Consider the following 19,917-nt stretch of genomic DNA (forward strand, 5'->3'; position numbering starts at 1 on the left):
TCAAAGTAAATTATATCAAAAATTCAAGTTTTAATCTCAAATTCGCATTTACCCTACCCATTTTCTTGGACTATTACTTCTCTCGTCAGTTGTTGCTTTAATCGAAAACTGCTCAACATATTTGGGAAACATTTGCATGTAAATAGATCATATTTATGTGTTTTTTTGGAATGATATCTCATGATTGGGAAGAACGCGTAAATTGTATAGTTAATAAACAAACATGTAATATTTAAACCATTATATAAATATACTAGCTGACCAATGAGCTGGCAAACGCTGTTTTGCATTTGTCTTATTATTTAGGGAAATGAATATTAGACGTTGTCCGAAAGTTTCAAATTTTTGAAATTTTAGAATACAATTGATTTTTTGCATTTTTAATTTTGTTATCCGTCCATGATGAAAGCTTTTTAGTCTGTACCTTTATACCAAAAAAAACTTTAAATAACTTTACTTTGTTAAAAATCTATTTAAATAGTTTTTAATGAATGAAAAATGAACTAAAATTTAGAAACATTATAGAAAGTTCTCCAGACATTTTTATAAAATGTTGCTAGAGTAAAATATCGTTTATCGGATCAGTTTAGCCGGGTATAAATGATAAGAATATTTAGTTCAATATAACGTGATACAGGCTTAATTTGTTCAATTTCCAGTACAAGCTAAATAGACTTTGTTAATACTCCAAGTGAACCCTATTTAGGTTGACTGCCTGTTGTAATAACCTCGTGAAATTCAACTACCGTCCTTCAGAGACCCTGTAATAAGAGCATTACAGAAACTGCGAAGAAAGTCTTTATTTGATCAAAGGGAACAAACGCTAAGCCTTCTTTACATTGTGTTGCGGTACTTAACGTTACTGAGTTGAAAAGCCGATAAACTTTCTCACAAGTTCGCCTGAACAATTAGATACGTTGCCAAAAATGTGTTGTCCGCTTGAAAGCAACCTGACCACTTTGATACGCGTGTGATAACATAACCGATGGTTCTTGGTAGAAATATTATAACTGAAGAATAGTCAGTGATACAAGTCTTTATTGTAATTCCATATGTTGATCAGCGGACAATCAGGGCGCTATGTAATTTCGAGAGATTAAATATATTTTCATAATGATCATCATTAGCATATATGTTTCCACTGTAGGGACACGGGTGGGATTATTGAGGTTCAAGTCATAATACACCGCTAAGTGCGGATTGGCAGTTGTCACACGTTGAAATTTTGATTTGTTCAGCACGCAGGCTGTCTTACTGAGTTTTATTTCACCGTTTGCACACAGTAATGATGATGGGGATAATGTGCTGATAACTTGAAAAATATGTTTGTTTACTTTCTATTCTTTCAAAATTTCTCATTTATAAAGTTTATAAAGTTTCATTGCTATAAAACTAAAAATTAAATTGAAAAATATGTTTATTTATTTATACAATAAACCAATAAAAAATATGTAAAAATCTTAGAGTTTTATCGTGGAACTTTATAGCAAACACCGGCCAACAAACAGTCGTTTCTGATAAATGTGATGTCACCCCGGCTCTATCGAAGCTTTGCTCTGGGAGCATTTCAGCGTTTTATGGTAGCGTAAAAGTGTACATTAAACGGGCAAAAATGCAAGGACACGAACTTTCAGATACTTCCGAATACTGAATAGAATCGATATTTATTTTAAAGGCTGTAAAAGGCCGAGGGTTTTGTTGGGCTCCCACTGCCAACAGTAGCGCCATAGGCCATTGCCCACCATCTAAAACGAATCGAAACTATCCTCACTATTAGTATGAATTCGTAAGTTATTGGTTTTTTTGTCTTTCTTTCACGTCGCAACAGAACGATATTATGTTAGTATGCTAGTGGCTGGAGATTTTAAAGAGGCTAGGAAGAAGGGTATTTTTTTCAGGGTATTTTTTCATCTATACCGTAAGCTAGCTGATCAATAAAAATTTATGATTATGTTAAGTTAACGGTATATAATAAAGTTTGGTGTAGAACTATTTGTTTGCTTTATGTATACATGAAACCTAAAACAACGATTATTTCTATCTATTTTAGGATGTTAAATAATGATGGAATGGTCCTCTTTTTTCATCGTAAGGTTTTTTCTGAAAAACACTTTCCTTATTTATACTTTACTTTATTACGGAATAATTGTCGAAAAAGCTAGCTATTCACTGGCAAGTATCTAAAATTATAATTAATTTTGCGCATTTGTGTTTGTAACAACTCGTGTTCCATGCTTGACATTGCGGGCGATGGTTGATGTTGAAATATCATACAGACTCCTCACATTTGTGCATAAACAAGCACAAATAGATTGCCTTATTCCATTGGTATTATATCATTGTGTATCTCACAAGTATTTATTTGTCTACCTGAGATCCTCTGCGAGTCTCAAAGCTGTGTTTATTTAAATTTGCTTACAATCAGTCAATAGTGTTGGCTCTCATCACTTACAACCAGATCCTTATATTCGCGTTAATCTTATACCAGACGTTTACTATCAAGTAAATCAATATGTGTAGATAAATAAAGAGCCCTACGTCGTACATTCGCCGGGCTATTTTAAAGTAGTAACGCGACTTCGACATAAACTACGTTTATAATCTTATGAAAATGGTTACTGCTACCTCTGAGTGTACGATTTTAAATTAATAACCCGGAATACAGACTATGATCTAGTACGGGACTACCGTTTGTGTGTATATATATTTTATTTCATGTATTTTGTGAATTACTTTATATATTGTTTCTGAGACACAATACCAATTTTTTAAGCATGTAAAATCTAATTTGATAAATTTTCTCTATGAACATTTGACATATTTGGAGCTTATAATCTCGGTCCAATTCCATTGCTATATATTTTTGTATAGATTTTTGTTAAACCGTCGTAAATGTGAACGCAGTGAAGTCGAGCTTTCTGCAAGATTAATAGTCAAAGATCCGCCATAGTGTTATATGATCGGACTCATATTTTACACACGGCTATACATTTTTGTCTAACGGGACGAACGACGTTTGTTTCCTTTAATGAACACTATTATGATGTTACTTTATGTCGCAATACACCAGATACATTTTTTGATCTACTTCAGGTTACTAATATGGGTGTAAAAATGAGTAAATTACGTCTTGATTGATAGAATGCGTTTACATTATACCCCCGTAACTCAAATGCACAAATATCAAGGATGAATTTATGTATCGAAAATGAAAAATAAAGAAAGTACGTACCCACGTTACGTGTGCTATTTTTTGGCTCTCATGTCATTTCTCATGCAATTGCAAAATGCATGTTTGAAGGTTGAAGGTTGCTTAGCATAAGGCTCTGAGCCAAAAGGCCGATATTTGTACAATTTTCTTCGTTACAGGTTTTGCTTTATTTTCTTTTATTAGAGCAATTTTCTACAGTAAATAATAAATAAACAACAAAGAAAGTATATATATGACTTTCGTAGTTATATTTATATTACTGTTTCGTAGTTATTATGTATACTTACAAAAAAAAAAAAAACAATTAGCGTGCCAATTACTTTAATTTTCTGCTTCAGTGGTTCTTTAAGTCTTTATATGTTATGCGAATTTAAGTACCTATATATATATATAATAAATAACTGTTGCAGTAGTATAGGAATAAATCAATTGTAATTTAATTTAAACTTCGTATACACTTTTGAGACAGGAAATGAAAATTACGCTTCAATTCGTGCCTTTTAAAGGCCTCATTCGCAGGATATTACAGTCTTCGCACATTGAGTCTTTTATGGCATTGATAATAATGTTTGGCATTATATGTAAAAGAGCTAAAGTAATGAAGATTATACCGCAGATAACATAATACTATTTATACGATGAATAATTCATTCGATGTATCCTTGCCCAATAAATTAGAAGCCCTTATCAAAACATATTTTATTCTTAATTATTTATAATGTTTTTTTTTAATTATCAGACTACTTTATACAATTTAGTTATATTTTTTACCTAGAAAGACATGTACTAATTATCAATTAATGTAGTTATTGCTATCTGTGTAAATAATATAAGGTTGTAAAAAACTAATAATCTTAATCACATTAATCAAAAATTATACATTTTTATGGTTGATTCACCTGCATATTATATTACAATAGGATAACCGCTTGACTTTTGGTTCATAAATAAGCAAAATAGAAGTTTAATTTTAATTTTGTTAATGGGTGCCGAATACCAAGATATAGCTCGCTCTTTAATTAGGCTTCAAAGTTCTTTCAAGGATGAAACGGAGATTCAGTAATTTTAATCTAAGTAATTGGAATACGAGAGGTGTATATTTTATAATATTACAAAGTTTTAGTAAATTTAAACACAAACTTCCTATAAATGTACTAAGCATAATGAAAACATGTTGTTTGATTTGTAAAAAAATTGGCAACTAAGTTTTACGACAAAAAACATAGTTTTATCAGCACCTTTATTCGAGAACATTCTTTCAATTTAAAGAAGAAAAAACTCGCTTAATAAAAACTATTATGTATACTATAAAATATAGTGACGGATTCCAAAATATCCGTGACAAGTATTACATAAACAGCATAGAAACCGCTGATAAATGGCTCTTGTGTTCGGTACTCACTCGTCTGAGATATTCGTGTTGGCAATGTCTATGTCATGTTCAGTGCGAGCGTAATTTCCGAGGTGGGAATACTAGCGTGTGTTTATTTGTGGTGATAGAGACGCGCGACGCACGCGCCGACCATGCCGCCAGCGACTCAGTTGTTTCGTGGGAAGCAGGGCGGAAGAGCGCGTTTCACACCCAGCGAACACGTTAAATACACGGAACGTGCCGACAGATAATAAATCACATGTGCTTTATACAAATAACAGCGAAATGTCCAACCACAAGGATCATGAAAAGCATCGACGTAACGAACATCTATTAAAGAGCCTGCCGTCTGAAGTGCTACTGAAAGCGAGAAGCACCCTTGTCTCGCTTGGAGCTCTTAAATCTAAAGATCGCCAGAAGAAGCAAGAAATTAAAAATAAGAAGAATGAAAGACTCAAAAGCAGCAGGTCGGAACCGGAGTTTAGTGAAATTCGAAAGGTGAAACACAGAAGTCGTATTGATGAAGCGCCTAGAGAATACATAGGGGTAAGGCCGAGACCAATGTCAGTTGGGGCTACAAAGCGATATGAAGATGCCATGGAATATAACTGCAATACGCTTCCAAAGGAATCATCACCTTTACATCGAAGATTTGACTCCTCGGATGAAGTTTACGTGCAGTCGCGGCTAGTGCTTCCAGTGATAGATAGGTTCAATCAGGACGCTCATATGCAAGATCTAAATGAAAGACCGAGAAAGAAACTTTCCTTTCGTGAGCCTGAAATTGTAACTAGTGGTAGTGCTACTTTAGGACGTTCTAGTAAACTCATGGGCGTTAATAGTCTCACGCGAAGAAATAGGGCGTCGATAAGAAATGAGCCCAACGCTGGTTTGGAAGGCATGGATTCCGATTTAGAGGTAAGGGAAGTTAAACAATTTTATGATTCTTTTTTGGCTATTTCCATTTTTTTCAGTTTAATGTTACAAAGTTATTGTTTTGGCAACAGTGCCCGGTATTTTTATAGGCATTTCATGTATTCTGAAACAGCGTTACAGGTGTATAAAGCAAGTAATTTTGCAATCGTTATTCAGGTGTGAAACATATGTGGCCGCTGTCAAATATTTTATACCAGGGCAAGTGGAGCGCGAGTGCATTAGTGTCTTATTTAGAATATATTGCTCTCAATACTAGAAACTCTGGTTTCTAGTATTCACAAACAGGTTATAATTATACATTACCTGTTTCAGGATCAAAAGAGACAAATTCGGATATTCCCATGTCAGTTACTTAAAATAGTTTCCAACAACGGCATTGATAGAAAATAAATTGATAAATATGACGGATTCTAAAAAGTCATTGAAACTATATCGTAAATTTATCCTAGACGCGTCTAAGAATACAGTCAACACGAAGAATGGGCGGCTCCACAATAAGAGTTTACCAAGATCAAAGTTTATTAATTTGTTTTGCTTTGATTGGTCGTTTATGTTTACTGGCATCGCGTTGGAGGACTATTAAACTGAGATTGATTTCAAGAAATGGCACTAATAAATCGAAGTAATTATGTCGACAAAACTCCAAAGTATCCACGGGTCTAATTTTAAAACGTTTAGGTATACGTTCATTGTTTCTACGTTTTTATCTACACTTACTGACAGTGCGTTTTATAATTTATATAAGAATTCATTTAATAATTGCTATTTCTAAACATTATTAAATACTACATACCCAGGTGTGCAAAACAATAGCAGAGCCAGTGTGGTAGTGGTACGCTTGTGAAAAAAAAAATTGTTTTTCCTCTAGAAATATTAACATGTACAGTACGTCGCAACAATAAAAAATAATAAATGTAGCTTGTTTAATAAAACAATGTGTCATAATAATGTTTAAACTTTTAATCGTTAAAGTGGAATTTGATACAAAAAAAGGTTAAAAATTACGAAGCGCCTGCAGACCAACGTAACACTTATTGATAGACTTCCGTAAATCATTTCAATGCAAAGCGATGAGAGCTGTTTCAATATTGTCCTATATTTATTTTGATTATGCGTAGCCTGACGTATTCACGGAAGTTTTCAATGTTTTTGGGACCGGCCAAATTTACTAGTATAACAAAAATAGATAATTTGATATAGTGTTAAACAATGCATTACACAAGATTAATAACGTAAATATTTTCATAACTTTCCTGAGTGATCTAGTCGTGAGGCAACGTTCTAAAAATTTATTGGATCCTTCATTAGCGGCATTACTGGCATACAATTAAAATAAATTAAGCCTCTGCAAAAATTAATGAACGGGAAGATAAAATTACCGTTCACCTTTTGTGTGTAAATTTTGAGTATCGTTTTCGTAAAGTATCTATTACTGTTTTCAAACATTATATAATTAAATTTATACAATAATATAAAGTCTCACTGAGTTTTATAGGGCCTTATTTTGGTGATAACTACGTAACGTATTCGTAAAATTTCATATAAAGACAAATCCTTGTAGGGTTTGTCAAATTCTTTGTTTTATAAATACGTACAGACGAACATAAAACCTCCTTGTTTTAAATCTATTGAAAAATACGCTACCATTTTCTATTAATACGTACTATAATATTAATGTGTATATCTCGTTAGTGTGTGTGTGTGTGTATTGATTTACCCGCATTTCAGTGATATAAAATGATACCACGACATTTTTCCGTCAAGGCTCATACCACAGATAACAATATACTACTCCTACTATCATATCTATCGTCGCGTCTATTATTTTGAAAACCATAAGCAATGTGTTTTCGCGATATTTTGGTGGTACAAACGTGCGATACACGCACTCGTGGATGTTATATTTGAGGTTAGCTGTAGTTAATACGTTCTGAATTGTAAGTTGTAATAGACAAAAACGTTTAAACGTTTAAACGTAAAAAGTGCCTATGTGTTATTTCAGTTGTCCAGCTATCTACGAAGCAAATTTCATTGCAATCGCTTCAGTAGTTTTTGCGTGAAAGAGTAACAGACGCACGCATACATATGCATCCATCCTCACAAACTTTCGCATTTATAGTATTATTATTCGCCATTAGATGTCAGGAAGATTCATAATAAATTGGGACTACTCAAACGCAAAAGTAAGTTTAAGTCGATAAAACACGAATAAAACACGAATATGACATTTTCTAAAAAAATTCTTAGCTAGATCGATTTATCGCCCCCGAAACCCCCTATATACTAAATTTCATGAAAATCGTTGGAGCCGATTCCGATATTCCAAACATATATATATAGAAGAATTGCTCGTTTAAAGGTATAAGATTCATTATATACATACATTGTAAGACTTCTAAAAAAATTCGTGATTCTATAAACTTATACAATATGATAAATTGTGGGGTAAAATTTAAGATTTACCAACTCTGAATAGTATGGTTGTCTTTTCAAACTTTTACTACGATTCACTGGATATATAAATCTCAGTTATAAGTATTCTTAACGTCTATTTTATAGAAGTTCTTTCTATAAATTTTCCATTAAGATATCTTAAGTAATGTTGTAATAATGTAAAGTAAAAATGTAGTAATGTAAAGAATCTTCGACGATAATTCTAAAAACGTTACAAAAAAGAATGCATCGGTAAAGCGATTCGCAAGTTATAGCGTGAGCGAAGAAACAGAGGCTCATTTTTACTCTTATATAGATAGATACATGCATTTTAACAAACAGTATGTAGTGTCATACGTTTCAAAATACTTTTAAGCGACAATCACAATGAACAAGCTCAACGTTTTATGTTTTCCATAACCAAAAAGTCAAAGTACTCCGTATCAACGAAACATCATTACAGACAAAATCGTAATATATGGCGTATAACTTCGTAAGAACTGTTTGAATTCAACTTGACATTGAAATCAGTAATTCACGTTTGATATGAATATTGAACAAATCCGAGAGTTGAGTTGAAAATGAGAAGTAACGGTATCAGTCCCCAATTTCGAAACTCATCGGATTTCATGTTAAGGAAAGTTTCTTACTCCGGGCCAATGGCGGGGATGTTAATTATTGCGCAGACTTCTTTGACAATTGCCTTGTCTCAAACTTTCGACATTTCGACTCTGTAATAGCCTACTGACAATGCGACATCTTGGCAACAAACTTATTTTATCGTTCGCGGAAAAAATAGCTGAGGGTATTTGCTATTTTGAAAAACCCAATAATTGACATCTTATAGTTATACGAAGTGATTACAGCAAATAAATTGATCGTTGAGAATAATATTTTGTCGAAGTCAGTTTTTTTAGACTCTTTTTAGACGTTTTATTTTCTTTTAACGAGTAATAGACTCGATTTTTCCGACTTTTAACTAACAGATTTAATACAAACTTGGTATATTTATCAAGGATCGTAACGATAGAAAGAAATTTACTAATGTTTTTGAAATATGAAAAAGTATTATAATTTTTAACTGGCTTATTTAGTTATAAAGTAAAAATGGATATCAATTAATAAATCATTACTTAACCAAAAACTAAATGTTAGTGTTAAGTACTTATTGGAGCGGATATTACCGGTAAATTTAGTCTCTGGCCGTTTCGTTTTATTTTAGAGATAATTGTCTAGCTAATTCATTTAATTAATAAAGAATTAAATTGTGTTTAAAGTCAATTAGCGGCACCATATATCTCAATTTAAAAAGAAATAACTTAATTCGATTGTCGAATCTTACAAAAATTAAAATTATTTATATCGCATCAATAACTTCAGAATTAATGATTTGTGACGGCGTTTATGAAAAATGATAGTTTTTACTGATGGTAAAAGGGAAATAAATAGTTTATAATCAAAAGTTGAAATATTTTGCTATAAAATAACTTTCTCTATTCAATTCAATGTTTTTAATAGACGCATACTTTAATGATAAAAACAACGTTTTCAAAGAAAATACGAAATCTTGTACCTCGTTTAAATGCCAGCTTCAATATTGCCTTTTTATCCGGATTTTTAAGTGTGTTACATACAATAAAGTTGTACACATATTATAATAACCAAAACAGATTGAATAGCCATCTCTGTGGCATCCAGTTTTTTTATATCCACAATTTACCAAGTGAATTAATTTTCCTAGATTAAAATCTTTTCAGTCATTGAAAAATTCATGAATACTCGAGATAATGCTTTCGTAGTTTGAATACTAGTATAGCATTATATTATCTATGATTTGAGGTACACAGGCGTAGGCGAAGTAACTACAAAGCTTTTTATACTGTCGTTTGCGGTGTAAACATAGATAATGGAAAGACAAATTCACGTTCTGGGAAGCATTTTAGTGGGAACGTTTTAATAAACAGCTCCAAGTTTGCATGCGATTGAGTTGGAAAAATTTTTATTTTTTATATCCGTTGTTAGTCTGCAAATTATTATCGACGTAATAAGAGATAATATAGAGATGAATATTATGGTATAATTGTTTCTTTACCCGCGTAGAGCGCGTCTTCCGATCAAAAATAGGTCTAGGTTGAACAATGAAAATATGAATCGAATTTTATTTCAGAGCTTAGTCTGAAATAACTCAGATGTCTTTCATATCTAGACACGTTTTTATACAGTGCACGTAAATTACACAGTAGAAATATTAATTCAAAAGTCTCGTATCTTCTGTATATCGTAAATTGTAGAAAAATTTTCTAAATCTAATAACTTTTTTATGAATCATTCATATTATGGAAGTTTAACAGTGAAAGCTTACCTTACGTTAGTGGTGTGATACTATAAATAAGTTTACATTTAAATAAATATTCCTGTTGTAACTAGTACAACATTCACTTCTAAAGGTTTTCATCATCATCATCATCGTCATCATCAGCCCATATACATTCCCACTGCAGGGACACAGGCCTCCTATGAGGGTTCAGGCCATAATCCACCACGCTGGCCAAGTGCGGGTTGGCAGATGTCACATGTCGTCGAATTTTGATTCTTGGACATGCCGGTTTCTTTACGATGTTTTCCTTTACCGTTTTAAGCAATGGTGATGTTATTCACATAAACGTTTTCACTTATAATAAATTATATCGCATGTTTTCATTCAGAAAAACATTTTTTTAAATTTCATTTGCTAAATAAATTGATCAAATAGATTTTTCGTTTCGATTCTGTCAACGTATATCTTATTCTCTTTCTCTCAAGAATTATTTTAATATTTATTATAATAGTTTAATAAAATAATGTGAGCATAATACAAAATACTAACGAACGTCGTATCACCAAATACTTTCAGTTCCGTCGATTTTTTTTTTTGAAGTCCCGAGTTCCCTAGTGGGGTATGGGGCAGATGATGTACATCTGTTTCACTGACCGATTTTTCTTTAGGGACAAGAAGGTGATCAGCCTTCTGTGCCCTGCCAGACCGAGACATTTTTTTTTTGTGCGTCTCCACCGGGAATTGAACCCAGGACCCCTCGGTTCTACGCTCACGCGTTAACCACTATACCAGGGAGGCGGTCCAGTTCCGTCGATAATTGTATGAAGTTTTTGTTCATGATATATTTACACATTATATAATATTCGTACAACAAAACAAAGGAATACCTATCTGACATACCCTTGTCAATGCGAAGAAAAATCAATTCATTCGTGTTCCAGTATGTAACCGTCTCCCTAATCTAATTTCTAACACGTTTCAAATGGAAATTCCATACGTATCTGTAACTACAACAATATTAACTCCCCCGAACGCAATGGCAATAGTTAACTAATGAACAAGTGAAAGTTCTGATACAATTATATAATAGTAACATAATGGTTAATACATAGTACATTTGAAAACTACTTGTACAAAGTTTAATTACATTTTTACCGTTTACTTATAATGAGACATGTAAATATTACAATTTAATATAAAGGGAAAAGCAATCGACTTTCAACTAGTTTGGCAGTCAGTAGATTACTTATGGATTGTTCTCGATGATTTCATGTCAGTAAACACATATTTTTTATATTATCCTTCTTTAATATCTTTAAATGAATGGTGTTTATTTCAGCAAATAATATTTCAGGAATATAGCAATAAAATAGTTGACATATGTGAGGCTTTTGTCATCTAGAGTTATTGTATGATATAATAGTATTTAATTCTTAGATGTACATATATATGAGAATTTTTTGAAAGAATAGAAAAAATCCGATCACGGGGCGGGATTCGAACCCGCGTTTCTTGCCTAATCCGTTGCTAAGGTTCAAAAAATTTCTCATTTATAAAAGCATTTCAATGCTATAAAACTAAAAATTAAATGTACATATTATATATTTTCTTATAGTGCAATAATATACAAGAAGGTAATTAAACAATTATTAAAATACAATATATGCGATACGTAATACATATAGATATAGTTTATCGACCATAATCTTATGTCCTCTTTCTAGATACGTCATGGGTTGAGTTAGTTAGTCTGTAATTATACACAACAGGTCCGTCAGAACACAAATTATCTAGTTATCCTGTAAAAATTGACACCATCAGGACACAAGTCTTCCAGCATCATGACTGATTTCTGCAAATCCCCACGCTCCGATCACGGATTACGTACAAGAAAAACTCTTTACATAACCTCTTTTTCTAAAAGCTAATAGGAGCGTCGTTGAATTTTCTTCACCTTAAAAGCAATGCACACATCCCAACACGTCTGGAGCACGTGTGGAGTACGCGCCAAGAGAGCTTATCAATATAGCGCTTGAAGATCAAACATAAAAACGAAATACCTTCCATTTCACAACATTGCATTGCAATTTATAGAAGCTGATAAAATTTCATATATTGCAGCAGCAGTCTGCAAATTTAAAATTGAGTTTCAGTAAGGATACTTTTAGTACTAGCATTGTATCAAATTATCTATGCTTTTAGTATTTTATCAATGATGTAGTATTTTATAAATATCAATACTTATAAGTGAATAAGCTTATTCTTATATTTTCTATTCTTTAAAAAAAAATCCCATTTATAAAGCATTTCAATGCTATAAAACTAAAAATTAAGCTCCGTTCATAGATTTTTTTTTTAATGAGGGGGTTACCCCTTTGTGTTTGGGTGATCTGCCTTCTATGTTTTACAAGACTGAGACGATCTTTGTTAGTCACCATCAGGAAGCTATATAGCTAATATATACTATCCAATTTACTTTTTCAAACTCTTTTCTGGCCAAACTTCATCTAAATCGGTCCAGTTGCCTAAAATTAACGCTTAATAACAAACAAACTCATCAGCGTTATATATTTATTAGCTATTAATCCCTGTGCTGCATATCCCGCGAGAGAGAATCGTTATTAATTTATAAATTTGTGAGTAAACAAAATGTTAATGTTCCGCAATATTATGATGTGTTTACGAATACGTTCGCTAAGCGAGTTATTAAGTTGAAGATGATGGATGGCTTGAATTGGTTGCTAGGAGAAAATTTGTATGAGATAACAACATTGCGTCAAAGATCGCTCGCGCAACAATTTTCGAATATCCTAGACAAAAGGCTCACGTTATTTTAAACAGTCGGATACATATTATATACTGACACGATATTGGAATCCATTAAACGCGGAATAATTAAATTTTCCACTTTGTTTTGAAAACTGCCTGAGCGGAAACAGCTTTCCTGTCCACTTCAAGTTTACATGAAAACCTTTCATTGTTTCCCGAAATTTTTATTTATACGTGTATTATTTTTATTGACTGAGTATTATTTTAGGCAAATAAACATTTACTGACTATCAAAGTTCGAATTACATACGATTTGACAAGTTTAGCCAATTGTGTACAATGCAATTAAATAACCTACATAAATAATTAATATTAGCGGTCCGCCCTGGCTTCGCCCGTGGTACAAATATATCATATAGCCTTCCTCAATAAATGGGCTATCTATCACTGCAAGAATTTTTCAAATCGGACCAGTAGTTTCTGAGATTAGTGCGTTCAAACAAATAGACTCTTCAGCTTTATAATATAAGTATAGATTCATCGATAAATACTAGATTATTTACCTCACCATAAAATCCCAATAGCTACATTTAAATACAGACAGTCAAAAAAGACAAAAAAAGTAAAAGTTTGTTATTAAGTTTGCAGAAATATCTAAAAAAAAGTGTGAAAAATAATGTTAAAATATTGTTTTTTCTTTAATTATTGGATGATGTCCAGAAATTGCTTTATGTACTAACCTACTTTACGTAACTAATATTTAGCCTTACTTACTAAGGTTTAGTCCATATGCATTTTATTCTTGAGATCTGCGATCGCTGGCGCGAGTACAATACACATAACTTTGATAAGTTCTTTATCAATATTAATTACGAGTCAATAAACACGTGTTGAGATTCCAAATTTGAACTCCAATTATGATCGTCCTTGACCTTTTGGATGTGTTTTACCGCTTCAATTCGATCTAGTGTTAAATGCGTTCACGTTTTATTTGATTGGACACGTTCTCAATCACTATTGACAATAATGAACGTTGTTGTTTGATTACGTATTTACTACAAATCCGCTTTTCGCCGTGCTTCACTTGACCTAGGTTTGTTTGCCTCGTCTTATAATTATTAGGACTATAATAAAATATTATGTAATTTTAAACTAAATGAACAAAGGCTATAAAGGGGTTAGAGAGAACCACAATTCATATAAACGTTCAATATCATTTGAATTATGGCCACCCCTTCAAATAATGACTGTTGCCATTATACCTGTATAAAAGCTGGACTATCACAAGGCAAGATGAAATTGCATTATATCTACGTCATTATATCTCACTCCTATAGAAAGCAAGAGAATACGTTACTATTAGAAACTTTTGGGAGAGATATTAGTACCTTAATAATAATTAAACCATAATTATTATAATCTACGTAAAAACAATGTACAAATCTGCTGGCTTCTAGCAATGCAATATTATATGTTTTTATACCTATGCAGCTTATGCAGCACCGATTGGATGAGCCCGTCTTTTCTTGATAAAAAAAAATTGTAAAATGATATTATAGCAATCTGTAGGGACATTTAAGCATAATCGTATAACTAGGTGCAGTGAGTTGTCCTTTCTTTTATCAAAGGATCAGCACGAACTCAACCTATACATAAACTATTAAGCAATCCAACCTATACAGTATGTTATTTAAGCGATGATATATTATTACCTATGTGTCATATAATACCTATGTGTTTATATATATTAAGTAAAGTGAAGATTATTAGAATATTCATTGATGTTCTATGTAAAAATAACAAGTTAGAATTAATTGAATAAATTTGAAAAAAAAAAAAATTTTAAAAATTGGGTTATGTTTTTCGTTACATACAATTTAACGAGGTTTCAATTTTCACGTCACTCCGAACATGCCATTCGGTATTTCGCTTTGCAAGTCTTTGTTTTTGACGTAGCGTGACAGTTTGTTGTAAGTGACAACTGACAGCACGCTGCATAGTAACAATAATAATGGCCACGCCAGATAGGCCTTCTTTGCGCGCGACATAACGCTCACCTGACGCCGCGCTATGACGCCGAATTGTGTTGTACTAAGCCCTAATGGCTTTCAGATAACTCTCTTTTATTTTTGCGCCTAATAACCATTACTAAGGGTATTGTTGCTAATTCTAAATTTCGCGGTTTCGTTATTTAGTCTTCGTTTATCGGCCGTTTTATTGTCCATGCCCTTTCGCCGCGACTGACACGCTATGACTTCCTGACGCGGCGCTATGACGCCGAATTGTGTTGCGCTAAGAGCTATGGGCTTTGTCAGATAAAACGCATACTTTGCGCGCGTCAGAGCATCGTCGCTCTGTTTGACGGTTTATTACCGCAAAGTACAACACAGCTCGGAACCAGGTGAGCGCTCGGACGCACGCTATTTACGCGTTCTGTCTGACAAATCCATTTACTAGACGTTGCTAGTTTCAGAGAGGCTCTTGTTAATTTGTTATTGTATAATAGACGAACTCCTCAAATTTCTTGGAGTTGGAAAATTTAGTTGTATGATGAACCACTGATAGTACACATCTGTTTTGTAGAATAGCACGTACGTCGCAAAGACTAAATGTAACGTCCGTTCAAGTTGTGTATGATTATAAAAAAGTGTTATAAAACACATTCTATTTCGAATACATTTAGGATATACCAATCCAAAATGCGACGAATAATATCGAAATATGAAAGCTGGTGCATTAACTAAAAAAAATATAAATAGCCTTCTAATACAAAAATGATAATTAAATTCTACATGTAATAATGCATTTGATAATTTTTCGAATCGTATATTGACATGGTTTTATACTATCAATTATTTAACATAACGAATTCTATTACAGTAACAAAAAAAACATAAACGAAAAGAAAACACTTGAAACAGGATATACTCATAAGAACAAGATTGTTTTCAAACATGCAATAACAAAAATAATAATCATCGACATGAAAATGTGTAACATATGATATCCCATTAATCAAATACAAATAAGATCTGTAAAGATAGTTAATGTATATTTTGTCATGTTTTTGCAAAGATTTATATATCCTGCTATCTACTGGGGTAACCGCCTACGGTTTGGATTATGCCAAAACTAATTATAACAAGTTATTGACGGCTTCTACCGTATTATTTCTGGATGGATTATACGATTGCACTAAAATCGTTATTTTATTTTGATTTAATTATTTGATGTGTTGTAACTTTCCCGGAACGATGTGATTAGTGCTTAACTGCAAATTATTATAAATGATGAGGATTTATTTGTCGCTACTGCGTTTTACGATGGTAACATTAGCAGATGATTCGAAATTCGAATTCTGGGAGTGTGTTGTGTGAATTCGAAATTTAAATTAGGATTCAGGGGTTTTAGTATTGTTGATAAAACGTTTCTCTTCTTAAAATTGTAACATATAATGCTCAGTAAATGTTAAGTATAACATTGGTCACTAATTATTTTGGATGCATATGGACGGGTTTTCTGTTGCTCGAGACTTGTTCGATTCCTTTTTCATTTAAATCATGACCCGCATATGATCTATGGCTGTGTTAACAGCACTATTCCAACGTGTTAAATTTGTTACATATTTGATATGAGATAGGAGAACGTGTTAATTAACAGATTAAGGCGATCGTTCACTTGTCGACGACTAAATAAGATAAGCATGGCTTTTCTTCATGATCAGCTTTGCGTCGACATCTAGTGGCGGCATGTAGCAAAATGGGTAAATGACATGTTGTTATTGATAACCATCATCATCATCATCAGCCTATATATGTTCCCACTGCTGGGACACAGTCCTCTTATGAGGGTTCAGGCCATAATGCACCACGCTGGCCAAGTGCGGGTTGACAGATGTCGTATGTCGTCGAACTTTTGATTCTTGGACATGCCGGTTTCCTCACGATGTTTTTCTTCACCGTTTTAAGCAGTGGTGATGTTATCCACATGCACAGAAAAATAGAAAAATCAATTTATTCCAATTTGATCCAAATAGTAGTTTAAATATGAAAGAAAGAAAGAAAACAAGCTTTATTGCCACACAACAACCTTAAAACTAGAACATCTTAAAAAATAACATAACAATATATATGGCAATCGGACACACTCAGCCATGCTGTCGGTCCTTAACACCCGAACAGCGCTGATTGTCAGTCTACCCGCATTTCATATATATTCAGTTAAATGAGCGCGTATCCTAACGTACGTATCTCAAATTAACTAGTTAATCGACATATTTTATCACTAATACATTATTAGTTCGATAATAACACACATACTCGTGTATTTTGCTTCTGTCTATGATGTTGAAATTAAGATGCTTAATTGCTTGCAACGTTGTAATAAGTTCACTTTTACGATACCGCTATAACAAACCAGGCGATTAATATTGCTCCACCCGTTCGATAGACCCAGGATAAAAATCCTAATATTATAAATGCGAAAGTTTTTAAGGATGTGTGAGTGTTAATTGTTCTTTCACGCAAAAACAACTGAACTTCAGAACCGATTGCAATGATATTTGGTACGTAGACAGTTGGACAACTGGAATAACATATAGGCAACTAATTATCCCGATATTCCTATGGGATACGAACTTACGCGGGTGAAACCGCGTGGGGCGCAGCTAGTAATAATATAAATATGCATGGTTGCATAGTTTTAAATGGATAATCCTAGTAGTTAAGCAAACATAATAAACAAAAAAAAAACAAAATATCGAATATTTTATATTTATAATATAAGATAATATTATTTATCCTAAAATAATTATTTTTTACCCAAAACTTTATTTGGTGTAATTTTGACAATTATATTATAAAATAAAATGTTATAAAATAAAATTATATTATAAAACAAAATGGGCCCACATGGGAGGCATCGGCTTTCAATTAAAAACAATAATCAAAATCGGTTCACACAGTAAAAAGTTCTGAGATAGCAAGTCCAAAGGAATTCAGTCAATTCGATAACCTCCTCTTTTTAGAGCCGGTTTTTAACCTAAAAACTTCTATATTGTTACAGAGCCAAGCTATGCGCATCGTCCGTACCGTGGGCCAGGCATTTGAAGTGTGCCACAAGATGCAAATCAACTCCCGTGATGAACCAGTTCCTTCCACTTCCTCTGCCGTTGATGAACCAGTCTCTGTCCACGCAAGCGAAGCTGGTACTTCCAAAGGTATTTCGGCCATTCGAACTGTAATTCTTACGATATTTGATATATATACATGTTTATAATGAGCGTAAACGACTGTGCAGAGACTACTTGGAGAATCTTTTGCATAAGCTGATTTCAGTGCGACACATAGTAATTCGGTCGAAAACTCTGCCCAGTCTCCTGCATTTCGTATACGCTCCGCGGCTCCACACAATAGTTTATTTACTCACCCTTTACGTCAACCATTTCCTCTAACTGCAGTTGACATCCTGTTCATTTCCCGCCCACGTAGTTTTCATTTCTCAGTATTATGTATTGCTTGCGTTTACTGTTTCGCTCGGCGAAAGATAAAAATTGCTTATAATTTGTCACTATGTTGCTAGAGCGTTTTGGCACCGCGAACGTTAAAAATGAAGCGAATTTTATATTATTATTTGAAACAGAACAATGGTGACGGATGAATTGTTATACATTGAATCGCACGTAATTTGCAAGCTCCTCCATTTATCTGTGTATTTTTCGAGAGCAGACAAGTGACGAAAGTCGTTGAATTAATGTTTTAAATACAAAACACTCATTTCGCGATTGAAAACCGTAAATTTAACCTGCTAACATTACAGATGTAGTCCAAAGAAGTGTACTTCTTTAATTTATTATTGAACCAATAGAAACTATGTATAGTTTCTATTGGTTTAATAGTAAATTAAATTAAATATTAAAATACATCTTAAAAAAACGTGTATATATATGTATATATACAACAACATCTTCAGAAGGTTGAACTCTTTCTGGCGAGGTACGACAATCTTAGTAAAACCTATATTTTCAAGAAGTAGGGAAATGAGCACAATACAACGCGCTTAAATTTAAAATAAATAGTTTGTCTATAACATAATATGAAGTTCATTATAATATACCCAAACAAAAACACCTGATGTCTTAACATTCTTCATTTCTCCCATATCTAAGTACCCACGTCATATAGCCCACGTTTGATCTAGATTCAGGAATAAAGCTATCACGTGGCATTGTTTCTAATTTATTTTACGCCGAAGTCGCCCAGGTCATTGAGCGTAACATCGTAAATCTATAAACGAAATGTGCCAAGTATTTGAATCGTAATTATTGAGGGACATCCTACAAAGACGGCAGTTAAAATGTTAACTGCGCATGCACTTCACTGCCAGTACTGGAGACAATTTTTGTTGTATTATGAAATTACTAGCTGCGCCCCGCGGTTTCACCCGCGTAAGTCCGTATCCCGTAGAAATATCGGGATAAAAAGTAGCCTATATGTTATTCCAGTTATCCAGCTGTCTACGTACCAAATTTCATTGCAATCGGTTAAGTAGTTTTCACGTGAAAGAGCAAAAAACACACATATATCCTTACAAACTTTCGCATTTATAATATTAGTAGGATTATAAGTGCGGAGAAGTCATATTTGCTAACTTCACGGCGCATAGTGTATACAGAGATGAATTAGTCAGTCATAATGAATTAGTTATCAGTCACTGTGTGTCAGAGTATCTTCTACAAAATGAATATATAAAAACTCACCAATCTGTGATGTTTTATTTTGTTTTCCACGAGTACATCCATAAATACAGTTTAATTGCAAAGAAAACCGTAACCGTAACATAATTCCTTTGCGTCTAATAAGCCTTGTAGGAACCCTAATA

The 19,917-nt window shown here is 33.0% G+C and overlaps 1 protein-coding gene across 4 annotated transcripts in view; it reads left to right on the forward strand.

Moving 5' to 3' along the window:
* The window catches only part of LOC119835513 (carboxyl-terminal PDZ ligand of neuronal nitric oxide synthase protein), a 140,351-nt gene that overhangs the window by 94,663 nt on the left and 25,771 nt on the right, over positions 1-19,917 (forward strand). For 2 of the 4 annotated variants that reach the window (XM_038360395.1, XM_038360394.1), the window contains exon 6: positions 18,103-18,256. In XM_038360395.1, coding sequence (XP_038216323.1) covers positions 18,103-18,256 — 154 coding nt within the window. Of the gene's footprint in view, positions 1-4,641; positions 5,502-18,102; positions 18,257-19,917 lie in introns of those variants that run through there. The other 2 variants (XM_038360392.1, XM_038360393.1) reach the window with 2 other exon arrangements.

This window comes from Zerene cesonia, chromosome Z (assembly GCF_012273895.1).
Source record: "Zerene cesonia ecotype Mississippi chromosome Z, Zerene_cesonia_1.1, whole genome shotgun sequence".
In the NCBI taxonomy this organism is placed as follows: Eukaryota; Metazoa; Arthropoda; class Insecta; order Lepidoptera; family Pieridae; genus Zerene; species Zerene cesonia.